Source organism: Medicago truncatula, chromosome 1, assembly GCF_003473485.1.
Source record: "Medicago truncatula cultivar Jemalong A17 chromosome 1, MtrunA17r5.0-ANR, whole genome shotgun sequence".
NCBI lineage: Eukaryota > Viridiplantae > Streptophyta > Magnoliopsida > Fabales > Fabaceae > Medicago > Medicago truncatula.
The window spans coordinates 44,820,688-44,833,646 of record NC_053042.1 but is presented as its reverse complement, the minus strand read 5'-3'; the positions used below and the strand labels follow the sequence as shown (position 1 = coordinate 44,833,646).

Sequence of the window (12,959 nt, the reverse complement as noted above, 5' to 3'; positions counted from 1 at the left end):
GTTCAAAATTTCTCATTTGTTTTTTTCCTACTAATAATACTTTTGTTTTGGTGATGATAGTGTGGTTAGTAAAAGGGTAATTTGGTTCACATATGAATTTATTGTGTTTATTGGTACTGTCATTATATTTTGCAATTTTTCTTATGAAGTCACTTTCTAATTGAGTGTTAAGTATATAATTGGCTATAATCTTTTTTTTTATCAAATTATAAACAAATTTTTATTGGTAGTGCAATTTTTCTTATGAAGTCACTTTCTAATTGAGTGTTATTTTTATCAAAGTCACTTTCTAATTGAATTATGTCATTTTATCAAATTATTCTTTGAATGAAGGTAGTGGAAAACTTGAAACTTGTTGAATCTTAATTAAAGAGAAATTGTTTATTTTCTTAGAAATTTGAAAGACCTTTTCCTTGAAGAAACTCTAGCACCAGAGCTTGTGAATCTTGTGGTTTTGTGGTAGAGGTAAAAACATATGAAGATATTTTGCGGTGAGTTATGTCAGATGTCACAATTAGGTATTTGAATCTTTGTATGAAAAACTTTGAATCTTAAAAATAGTATAGAAAAATTATATAAAGAAAAACAGGTTGAACCAACTGCAGTTGATCTGGTTCGGTTGTTGTTCAACCCAACTGCAATGTAAACGGGACCAAACCAACCGGCGAACTGTCTGGTACCCGGTTCAACCAGTTGATCCGGCAGTCCAAACCAGTTTTTAAAAATATAGTTATATTATGATATGATGTACTATGTAATATGTGCATTTATTATTATTTTCAAACATAATTTTAATTAATATCGTTAACTTGTCTTAAAATATTAAAAAATCAAATTAAATACATACAAATTTAGGAAAGTTTAGTAATATAGATACATAATATTGACACATTAACTACACTATCAAATTTTTTAATATATTTAAACTTAATCGGAGAAACTTATAAAATGGAATTGAGAGAGTAAGATACTAGTCTCAAAGATCGTGCAGTAATTTTTAAAAGAAATTAAAATATTATCTTTAAATATAAAATTTTCACTTTTCACTTCCTAATCCTATCCCCTAAGATACAAATTAGCACAACTATAAATCACAAAATTTATTTTTGTAAAATTATTAACCAAATACCTTAGTTAGACATTCCTTAACTAATCTCTTAAATTATTTACTACTATTAGCTTTTTCGAACCGAAACATTATGACATGTCTACAGATGAAAAGCTATCAATCAAAAATTAAAAGAAAAATATCATCATAACACCTTTTCACCAAAACGTTTCTTCCAAAGGTTTGCATCTCTATACATTGATCGTTCTATATAAATACATACAACCTATGCCCAAATAATTCACCACTATCACTAAACACAGTAACCCTACATATCATTATCGTATATTCATAATCAAAACCATGGCAAGAAATAACATGGAATTGTTTTCTTTGATATCAGAATCGCTTCGTCTTGCAATCGTTTCTTTCCTACCTTCCGAAGAAGCCGCAAGGAGAACAAGTATCCTTAACAACTGGTTAAAGATATGGCAGTCCGAAGACCACATCGATTTCAATGAAAACTTCTTCGTTGATTCAAGTTCCGATAAAATCAAACAAGCGCAGAGAAAAGTTTTCCTCGACTTTATCACAAATTGGATTGCGCAGTTCACTAGCCATGACATCAACAAGTTTTCTCTCACGATTTCAAACCCTCAAACTTGTGGGGAAACAATTGAAGGTTGTGTTGCTTTTGCGACACAACAGGGCGTGAAAGATTTAACATTTGATTTCTCTGATCCTAAGTGGGAAGACAACAATTTGGATTGTAAACATGCGTTGTTCCAATTGCCAACGCAGGTTTATCAACTCGGATCATCACTTGAATCACTTAAATTGTATTCATGTGGTTTTGATATGCAAAATCTTCATAACTTTGTTGCACTCAAAGATTTGTCTTTGGGTTGGATTGAAGTTGAAATCAAAACTCTCAAAAAATTGTTATCAACTTGTAGAACGATTGATAATTTGAGTCTTGAGAAATGTTTGAATTTGGCAAACTTTGATTTGGGAGATGAACCACTTGGATTAACAAGATTGGTGGTAAACAAGTGTGATGCTGAGTATTTCATATTTAATGCACCAAATCTTAAATACTTCAAATATTCTGGGGCTGTGTTTACTTCAGATATAAATGTAAGGGCTATAGAAGAGGTATACATTGATTTTTCTCTAGAATCGGAGTTTCATGAACGTGGCAATGAACTCTGCCAAATCCTTCATGATTTCTCCGCCGCTAAGATTCTAACAGTTTGCAGTTATCTACTCCAGGTACTCTTTTAATTAATTTCTTGCTTGTGTTTAGAAATTGTAGGTTACTTTGTGCATACATTTAAATATCTCATATGAATCAACATATACATAGTATATTAGATTAGTACTCCACTCTATCAACTTTTTGAATTGATCTTTTTTCTAATTGATGTTTTTATTGAAACATTGTTATAAAAAAGATTGTTCCATCCGGAGATGAATCGGAGCGGATGCAAAGTGCTTTGAATGTAAAACATTTGATTCTAAAGACTCAAATGCATCCATATGAGCTTTGTGGAATTGAATTCTTGCTCAACAGTTGCCCATTGCTTGAAAAACTTACATTGGACATAAGTCCACAAGTTATATTTGAGGTGAGTAAAATACTTTACATTTCATGTCTCTCTTTTTCTCTCAAATATTTAACATATATAGTAGTCATTGATATATAGTTATATGGTTTGATTTTTAACACTTTTGAATGTTTGGTTGTATATATTACAGGACTATGGACTTCCCTATTATAGAGACCTTGCGAGATTTTGGCAAACGCGTCGAGTGTTTCCTCAATGCTTGCAAAATACTTTGAAGGTGGTAGAAGTAATTGGATTGAGAGCCACAAACGAAGAACTTATGACTTGTTGCTTTCTTATGCAAGGAAAAGTTTTGGAACAGATTAATATTAAGTTGTGGAATGAAGATGGAAAGGTGGAATATCGCCATGGACGTGCACAACTTTTAGTCAATGCTCCAAAGCGTTCAAAGAATTTGCGAATATCAATTGATTGACGATAGTGTTGAATAAATTGTTTTTCATTTGATTTTTTTTTTTTTTTAATGTGGTTTGAGTATTGCAATCTATCTTTTAATATTAGATTATTCAATAAAGTCTTGTTCCATGATTCTATCTTTCGTACTTAACTAAAGTTTTATTCAATAAAATCTTGTTCAGTATTAAGTTACAACTTATCTTGCAAATATTTAAGAGTATTTTGGATTAGGTTTCTTTTGATGTTAAAATAATTAAATAATAAAACACATACTTGCTTAAAGGTGACTAAATTCAAATTTCTTCTTTTTATTCTTTTTTTTTTTTTATGGAAAAAAAGTTATACATTTTTTTATCGGCTAAATGATATTAATGACAGCGAAAACCGAGCACAAGCCATACAATACCCATCCTGTTCGCAAATAAATACAATTTTTTTTTTCTTTTATATTTCTAGACATGTTTTCATATTTTTTCTATATTTTTGTTCCTTTTCTTTTTATAAGAAATATAAGCAACTCCATATATTTAATGTAGTATATAAGCATTTATGAGGATTCCTTAAAACAAAATTATGAGAAATTGCTTAATGAGTAATATCTGTATAAATAGATATGCATCACATCATCACAACCATCAAATATATTTCTATTGATTATAAGGTAATATAATATCTTTTAAAAAAAGGTAATATTGAATAAATTTCTTAACATATATAATTTCTTTTATATAAGTAAAAAAAAATTCTTTTATAGATTCTCATCTTAAAATATATAATTAAAAATAGAAAAAGAGTTAGAATCCATTTGACATCAGGTGTCAAACTTTATATTAACACAATTCCATTCAATTTAAAAGGCTCTTATATCTCATGATCTTCTTAGTTTTGATACTCATCACATATTAATTTTACTCTTTTTTAATTTATTGGTGATGAATCAAGAGTTACGTTGACCCTATCTTTTCCTACCTTTCTCAATGATCCCTGTCTTTTTTTTTTTTTTTTTTTTTACAAAATAAAATTAAGATATTCATTCAAATTGATAGAGTACATTGATATAATGTAAATTCGCTAAAAACAAAAAGGATGAATCTGTGAACAGGCTCACAATATCCATGTTAATAGTATAAAACGACAAAGTACAAATGCCTACACATATGATTATATTTAAATATCCGGAATATTCATGTCTCCGGATCTGCAACGTGGATGACGCCAAAGTCATTGATTGCATCTACATCGGATCGAAACTAATCAACCGATCAAATACCTGAGAGAAACAAGAAACACAAACAACGTCGCACGAAGATGACGAAATCACAAAATAAAAAACGAAATAAATGTGAAAATCACTTATTTTTCAATAAAAGGGAAAGAGAAAAACGAGTTAGAGGGGTGATTTTGGATACCCTAAATCACCCCTCTTTGGGTTTTGGTGACGGCTCACAAGAGAGAAAGGGAAAAGAGAATACAGATGAAAAAATATTCAATGATCCCTGTCTATAATTATCTCCTCCTCAATGCAAATTTTTTTTTTGAAAGATCAATGCATAATAAAAAATTAAAATCCACATGTGTCAAAAAAATAAATTAAAACCCACAATATCTGGAACACCCGATTTTGTTCTTTGCTCAAGGAGTTCAAAAAACAGCAAGCATTTTCTGGGTGAACAAAATTAAATCAACATGCACTAACTCTAAAGACAAAAGATCATATTTTCCATATGAATGGATCAAAGTTTCCAAAAACTTGGTAAAAATACGTTGAATATAAAGTGTTGACTCTATCTATCTCTAATCAGTGTTGATTTTATCTTCTATTTTTACGATCAAATGGCAATCCAACATCATTGCCCCATTGATCCTGTGTTTCAACAAGTATTATGTCAATTATTCATCATAAAATAACTACCTTGAAGATGAATTTTAATAACATCAGTTTTTTTTTTTAAGCATCCATTTAGAAAACGATAAAGTAATCTCCATTGTCTTGATATTCTTTGCGTGTTTGAAATAACTATTTTTCAGCACTTGAATATTATAATTAAAGAACTATATTTGTTTACCATAAAAAGAAATAAAGAGCGAGATTCACTACACCAAATGAAATGGATATTTCTTGAGACCTTAAATGAGTAATTATAAGTGTTTGATTAAACTTAAATGGATGATTGAGATTTGATGTCAATATAAAGTTTGACACCTGGTACCAACGGATCTCATCTCATAGAAAAAATTTATTCTTTTTGGTGGCTGAAAGTAAAGAACACCAATTTTGTTTATAGCATTCAGAGGTGGTGGTCGAATCCGTTAATTTGTTTGAGCATTGGCTAATTAATCATCTTTTATAATTATTTGGTTGACAACTTATAATCTTTAGTAGCCTCTTTGGTACGCCTTATGCCAAAGAGATTACTTTGTTAGTGTTAACATAATTAATTTTAGCCTGTTAAAAAAAAATAGCAAAAATAATACACTCAATCGATGAGAATGAACCGATTGATGAAATAATAAAATAGTTTATTTCAAAATACATTTAACTAAATAACCTAGAGAAAGAGAGAGAGTAATCAAGAAGGAGAGAGCTTAAAGATGGAGAAGATTGAGACATCGTTTTTAATGTTGATTCTCTTTTCTTCTTGATATGTCTAACTAATTCTCTTTATTGTTGGAATTAGTTTTTTTTTTTTTTTTGGAGAGATTTATTATTGTTATTGTGTAGTTTTCGATGACTCTAATGTGGATGCATGATATGGCCGGTTATATATAAATCCTTTTTTTTCTTCTTCTTCTTATATCCATGTTTCCATTTCCGTAGTTTATACGTTTCTAATTAGAAATCCAAAATTGATCTTTTGATTTAGAGAGTGCTAGACATGTACATGGGTAAATTTGTCTGTTGATGTTAGTTGTGAGACATCAATTTAAGTTTACAATCACATACACTATAAAAACCTTAAGCTATTATATCAGCTTATTAGACGAGACATCATAAGTTAGAGAATATAATAGATTTTCCGTCATACGCGAGACAGTGAGATGGATGGAGGGGGATAGGGGAATGTATAATTAAAATAAGAGGAGTATATAGTCGAATAAGAAAGGACATTAAATATATAAATTTTTCACAAAAAGTAGCTATTGTAGTGTTGAATTCAAATTTGTTTAATTATCCTTAAGCTTTTGAAATTTTTTAATGATTTTTTTTGCAAGCATTCTTTTATAAAAAAAATATAATTTTTTAACAACGGATGAATTAAATATGAACTTTTGAATGCGACAAAAGTTCAAGATAAAAGTAATAAAAGTATAGATCTAGAAACCAAGTTTTGAGTTTTTTTTTGGAGGAACATTTTATAATGTTCTAAACATGTTTGAAGAAAAAAAATCATTCAAATATTCAAAAGGTTAAGGATCAATAAACAAATATAAATTTAGCAAGGACAAAACCGAATGTAGAAAGTTTATAGGGATGTAGCTTTCTTTTATGAGGACGAAAAACAAATATTGATAATTTTTAAGAGATGAAAAACTTATTTAATTAAACGATGCCCTTAGAGTATCTCTATTGAGAGTATATAAATAGGTTTCCATAGAGGGATGAACTTGTTCCTTACCTTTTTCCTCTTCATAGGAGAAATTTGACGTGGCAAATTTGGTAGCATAAAAATTGTAAGTAGATAAAACATGGTACGGTAACTTCATCAATGTTTGGTTGCATAATTGATAAGTGTGGAATTACAGTTATTTTGTATAGCACTTATCGATTTGTTTCACAAGCAATCTAATATGAAATCACCAATTATATGTAAATATAGTTCATATATATCACAAATTATGCGAGGAAACTATTACGTTTTATTTCCCACACCTGTTTGTCGATTCTGGACATTATTATACTGGAATGAAGCAATGCGATGCAAGTACACTAACCGAAAGTTAGAGCATTTCAAAGGCTCACATTTCACATAAGTCCACAAGTTATATTTGAGGTGAGTCAAATATACTTTACACTTCAAGTCTCTATTTCTCTCAATATTTAACATAGTAGTCATTTGATGTATAGTTATATGCTTTGGGTTTAACACTTTTGAATGTTTGCTCGTATATATTAGAGGACCATATATACACTTCCATATCATGTTGACCTTAAGAAATTTTGGCAAACTCGTCGAGTGTTTTCTCAATGCTTGCAAAATACTTTGAAGGTGGTAGAAGTAATAGGATTGAGAGCCACAGACGAATAACTTATAACTTGTTGCTTTCTTATGCAAGGAATTTTTTTGGAACATATTATTAATTATATTAAGTTGTGGAATGAAGGAGGGCTGGTCCAATATATCAAAAGGTCTAAAGCAAAATTGTTAATGAGGTCTTTTAAAATAAATTTTACTTATAAAATATTTATAAAAAAAAATTAAATTTATGTTGTCCAAGATTTTGACTCATGACAAGAGTATTTGATGCATTTTCAACAACCAATTATGCTATGAAAATGTCTACAATTTATTTACCGGTGTATATATTTATAACCAAATTAAAATTTTCTTAGGTCTTTTTTTGGCTCAAAATTTTGAAGCCTAAAAACTTTTTGCTTGGATTTCTTGGCCCTTGTACCGCCCCTAGAATGAAGATGGTAATGTGGAATATTGTCGTGGTCCCGTAGATGTGCACAACTTTTAGTCAAAGCTCCAAAGCTTTCAAGAATTTTCGAATATCAATTTGACCGTGTGAAATAAATTGTTTATCATTAGTTATACACTTTTTTAAATCCAGTAAGGATCCTCTCCATGTATGAAATAAAATGACAATCTTCATTACTATAATTTTCAAATAAATAAATAATATAAATGCACACATTTCTAAAATTTGATACTTTTTTTTTTGTCAAGAAATTTGATACATTAATTAAATATTTATACACTAAAATTTTGGTAATGGAACAAATAGAGAGAATAATAAATGGAGAGGATCTTAACTCGTAAGCAGGTCCTTTGTCAAAAAAAAAAAAAAAAAACTCGTAAGCAGGTCCAATTATTTTTTACTTTTTTCAAAATTTTGTGTGTCTTTATCTCTCCAAATAGAAAAAATGGAGAAAGTTATAAATGGAGAGACTCATAACTCATCGTGAAAACGCTCCTTTGACCAAAGATTGGATCTTATTGCAACATAATTAAGCTTCTATGTGACTTCAATTTATTACTCAAAAAGTGTATACTCCCTCCGTCCAATTATAATTGAGCTTTTTTTCATTTCACACATATTAAGAAAAATAGTATAAGTGAAAGAGAGAGACAAATGGTTTTGATGTATCTGATCTATAATAAAGATCATATACATCATTAATTGAATAATTGTAAAATATTGATTATTACTTATAATAGTGACAAAAGGGTGTATTGGTGTATTCTCCATTATAATAAATTCAAAGTAGAATATATTAAATCGAGAGTCATGAAAGTAATATTAATTAAAGTTATAATTGAAAAAAAAATACTCCCTCCGGTCCTTTTTATTAGAAACAAAAGTGAATTTTTTTTTTGGTCCTTTTTATAAGAAATATTGACCAAGTTTTAAGTATGTTTGAAACTAAATTTCATTTGTGCCCTTATTTATTATGAGAGAATATTAAAAGTAAGTAAGTTGGCGGAATAAAGAGTAATTAATTTAGGGGTATTCATTGAATTTTTTTTAAATGTAGAGGTGTATTAAATGAAGATAACTATTTTCAATGTATTTCCTTGGTCCTGATGTTTTATGTCTTTTGTTTCTTGTATAAAGGACCGGAGGAAGTATTGTATTGAAAAATGAAATGAGTCAATTATTTTGAGACACATTTTTTTTTTTTGTAGATGACTCAATTATTATGAGACGGACGAAGTATCATTAACTTATTTTTTTGGTCAAACATTAAATTCATTTTTTTTGGTCAATAAAGAAAAAAATATCAATTCAAAATTAAGACCGCAATTTAATACATTGAATTCAGCAATACCTTAATTTTAAATGGTTGCATCTTTATACATTGGAACTTACACCTATTCAAATCTTTATAAATGAACACACACCCCCCATAGACTCACAAACCAACCATTCTTGTATTCATTAGAAACCACACTTACAAAATTATTTCCGTCTTCTTATCCAAAACCATAACCATGGCAAGAGATAACAGTGACATATTCTCTTTGTCATCAGAATCACTTCTTCCCGCAATCATTTCTATCATACTCTTAGCCATTGCAACATGTATCCTTAACAAAAAGTGGTTAAGGATACGACAATCCGATGCGAACTTCGACTTCAACGAAAACTTTTTTGTTGATTCAACTTCGGGTGAAATCAAACAAGGACAGAGAGAAGTTTTCATCGACTTCATCAAAAATTGGATTGCACAATTCACTAGCCGTCGAATTAACAAGTTTTCTCTCACTGTTTCAAACCCTCAAACTTGTGGGGAAACAATCGAACGTTGTGTTGCTTTCGTGACACAACGGGGTGTGAAAGATTTAACTCTTGATTTCTCTAATCCCAAATGGAATGAGAATGATTTGGATGATAAACATGCGCTGTTCCAATTGCCAACACATGTTTATCAACTCGGATCGTTGCTCAAATCACTAAAATTGTATTCATGCAGTTTTGATATGCCGGATATTCTTAACTTTGGTGCACTCAAAGACGTTTCTTTGGGTTGGATTGAAGTTCCCATGAATACTCTCAAAACGTTGTTATCAACTTGCAAGACTATTGAGAATTTGAGTTTGAAGAGGTGTTGGAATTTGGTGGACTTTGATTTAAAAGATATTGTACAACTTGGGTTAAAAAGAATGGTGCTAAACAAGTGTGATACACAGTGTATCAAATTAGATGCACCAAATCTTAAATTCTTCAAGTATTCTGGGGATGTGTTTACTTCAGAGATATGTGTAAGTCCAAATGTTATAGAATAGGTAGACATTGGTTTTTCCACAGAACCAAAATTTTATAAACTTCATGCCAATGGACTATGTCAAATACTGATTGATTTCAAAGATGCTAAGATTCTAACAGTTTGCAGCTATCTACTCCAGGTACAATTTTATTCATTTAGTTGACATCCAATTTGTGATTATAGATTAATTTTACATTGATATTTGTTATTGTGTTTATTTCTAAACATTTTGTCTTTTGTTATGCACAAAAAGGTTGCTCCATCCGCAGGTGACCTAGTAACAGTGAGTGCAAAAACTTATTTGAATGTAAGACATTTGATTCTAAAAACACAAATGCATAAATATGAGCTTTGTGGATTTGAATTCTTGCTTAACAGTTGCCCGTTGCTAGAAAAACTCACATTGGACATAAGTCAACAAGTTATATTTAAGGTGAGTCAAATACCGTTACATTTCATGTCTCTCATTTTCTCTCAATATTTTACATAGTAGTTATTGAAATATAGTTATGTGGTTTGATTTTTAACACTTTTGAATGTTTTCTCGTATACATTACAGGACTATAGACTTCCCTATCTTACAGACCTTGAGAAATTTTGGCAAACGCGTCGAGTGTTTGCTCAATGCTTGCAAAATACTTTGAAGATGATAGAAATATTTGGATCGAGAGCCACAAACCAAGAACTTAGGACTTGTTGCTTTCTAATGAAAGGGAAAGCTTTGGAACAGATTAATATTAAGTTGTCGAATGAAGATGGAAATATTGAGTTTCACCGTCGTCGTGCACAACGATTACTCAAAGCTCCGGAGCGTTCAGAGAATTTGCAAATAACAATTGATTGATGATAATCATGTGGAATACATTGTTTTTCATTTGAGTAATGTGATCTTGTAATACTAGATTATTCAATAAAGTCTTTGTTCCATTTCCTAAAAAAAAAAGTCTTGTTGCATGATAATATATTTAGTACTCGCAAATATTTCGTACTTAATTAAAGTTCGTTTTTCACTTGAGTCCAACACTTGCTTAGTCATGAACAATTTTAACTAAAGTCAATATTCCACTTGAGTGCAACCCTTTTCTTAAATGTGCCCAAGTATTGCTACTTTTCAACTTTCTCCTCTACGTTCTTTTGTATTTTAAGAAGAAAACAATTATACATTTTTTTATTTATTTTGATAAGGTAGTCCGGTGACTAAAATTCAATATTTAATTAGGATAAGTGGAGAATCAATAATTTGACTTCAACCCTTGCATACACTTTTTTCAATTGGCTAAATTATATTAATAACATCAAAAACCGTGTACAGACAGTGTACCTGGTTTTCAAAATAAATACAACACATTGCTCTTGCATACACTTTTGGTTTTCATATTTGGAAAATATTATCCTATTATGACGAAACCTTATCCTATTTTCTCTATATTGTTTCCTTTTTCTTTAAAAAAAATAATATAAGAAACTACATAAAGTGGGTTTTGCATTAGAGATGTTTCTCTTAAACATTGCAACAACAAAGTATCAGCTAAAAATTTATATTGTCACAAACATAAACTTGTAAAATATATATAATGGGAAACATTTGCACTTTTTCTAAAATTTAGTGTTACATAGCACTTCGATTGCAATCGAGAACCATGTGGCATTACCTCAATGTACTCTTCTATTTCTTAACCTTTACTACGAATCTTGATGAAAAAAAAATAATCGAATAGAGGGGGGATGAATTGATCATGTCGTTGGCTTGGCAAAATGGCTCTCTCTCTCTCTCTCTATCTCTCTCTTCTCGTTATTTCTTAACCTCAATATCATTTTTGTTTTTTGTGTCACATACCATTTTTCACAAGTAGAAATTTGTGAATTTCCTGCAGACTTTCATGCGAAAAATATCCGTAGGAATACCTGGGGATTTTGCTACGGATTTTGTAATAAATCAAATTTGTTTTTTCAGTAAATTTTCATCATGCCATTTTCATCCGCTGTGTTTTTTCATCATGCCTTTTATTTTGAAAAAAGGACGAATATCAAGTGTTACGTTTTTTAACACTGGAATAGGTCTAGGGATAACCAGTTGTTTGTACTTCCGCCGGTAGGAAATGAAGAACTTTTGATGCAAATAAACAAGTTAACCTCTGGAAAATATCAGAAACACATTTTGCTTAACTTCTAAGACTATGCAGAAATTGGCTTTTTTATGATCAAGATATAGGGTTTACTTTGCAGAGAAAAGTGAGGGGATGCATGTCAAACATTAATGAGGAAATCGATGGTAGCCATTATGCAAGATCAAATTCTACCACCTTTTTAAAACTAAAATAATTGGGGTTGTTTTGTCATATTTTTATATTGACAAATCATATTCATAGAATTGTAGTGACTTCCTGTGTACTCCCTCTGATTGATGACTTTTTTTTTGTTAGGTTTTATTCAAGGGGACTTGAAGAACAGTTTTTTACCATGCATACATGGATAATTGTTAATCAATTTCTTTTTGGCTACAGCCTACAGCAGTTGGACCCATGCAAATACTAACTTAAGGCAACTAAGGGTAGGTTGTTACTAATGTAGGACCTCAAGATTTGAAAGCACCCACGTAATCAAGTCAAGGATCATATAGGGTCGAAATCCTCTCCATTTCTCAAAAGAAATAGAGATGTCCACTACTATCGATTTAGTATATATATATATTCAATTAATCTTATAAATAGGCCCAATGACATTATTGTGTCCGACGTTTTCACCCATTAGAAAAGAAAAATGATTTGTGATACTCATACTCACTAACACAATAAGTGAAAGGAAATAAAGAGAGTAATATGATAAATGTAATAGGTTAGTACTGATGTAACTGAAGGAAAGAGATTCAGAAAAAAAATAGGTGTTGGTTGGATTTAGAAAAATTATGGATGTCTATAATCTCTTGACAAATTACTATTGGCTTATAAGAGAA

At 30.0% G+C, this 12,959-nt stretch overlaps 3 protein-coding genes across 3 annotated transcripts; all 3 read left to right on the top strand.

The window, feature by feature from the left end:
* The first annotated feature begins 1,411 nt into the window (after nt 1-1,411).
* On the top strand, nt 1,412-2,332 carry LOC120579289 (putative F-box/LRR-repeat protein At1g56400). The gene has a single exon (XM_039831170.1). It carries the CDS (start codon nt 1,412-1,414, stop codon nt 2,330-2,332), a length of 921 nt encoding a protein of 306 aa, XP_039687104.1.
* Nucleotides 2,333-2,511: 179 nt separating this feature from the next.
* On the top strand, nt 2,512-3,105 carry LOC25484863 (putative F-box/LRR-repeat protein At1g56400). The gene is made up of 2 exons (XM_013613871.2): nt 2,512-2,676; nt 2,807-3,105. Exons 1-2 carry the CDS (start codon nt 2,533-2,535, stop codon nt 3,089-3,091), a joined length of 429 nt encoding a protein of 142 aa, XP_013469325.2. The 5' UTR covers nt 2,512-2,532; the 3' UTR covers nt 3,092-3,105.
* Nucleotides 3,106-9,042: 5,937 nt separating this feature from the next.
* On the top strand, nt 9,043-10,859 carry LOC25484862 (putative F-box/LRR-repeat protein At5g54820). Its single transcript, XM_024778781.2, has 2 exons — nt 9,043-10,439; nt 10,566-10,859. Exons 1-2 carry the CDS (start codon nt 10,248-10,250, stop codon nt 10,848-10,850), a joined length of 477 nt encoding a protein of 158 aa, XP_024634549.1. The 5' UTR covers nt 9,043-10,247; the 3' UTR covers nt 10,851-10,859.
* Nucleotides 10,860-12,959: the final 2,100 nt, after the last annotated feature.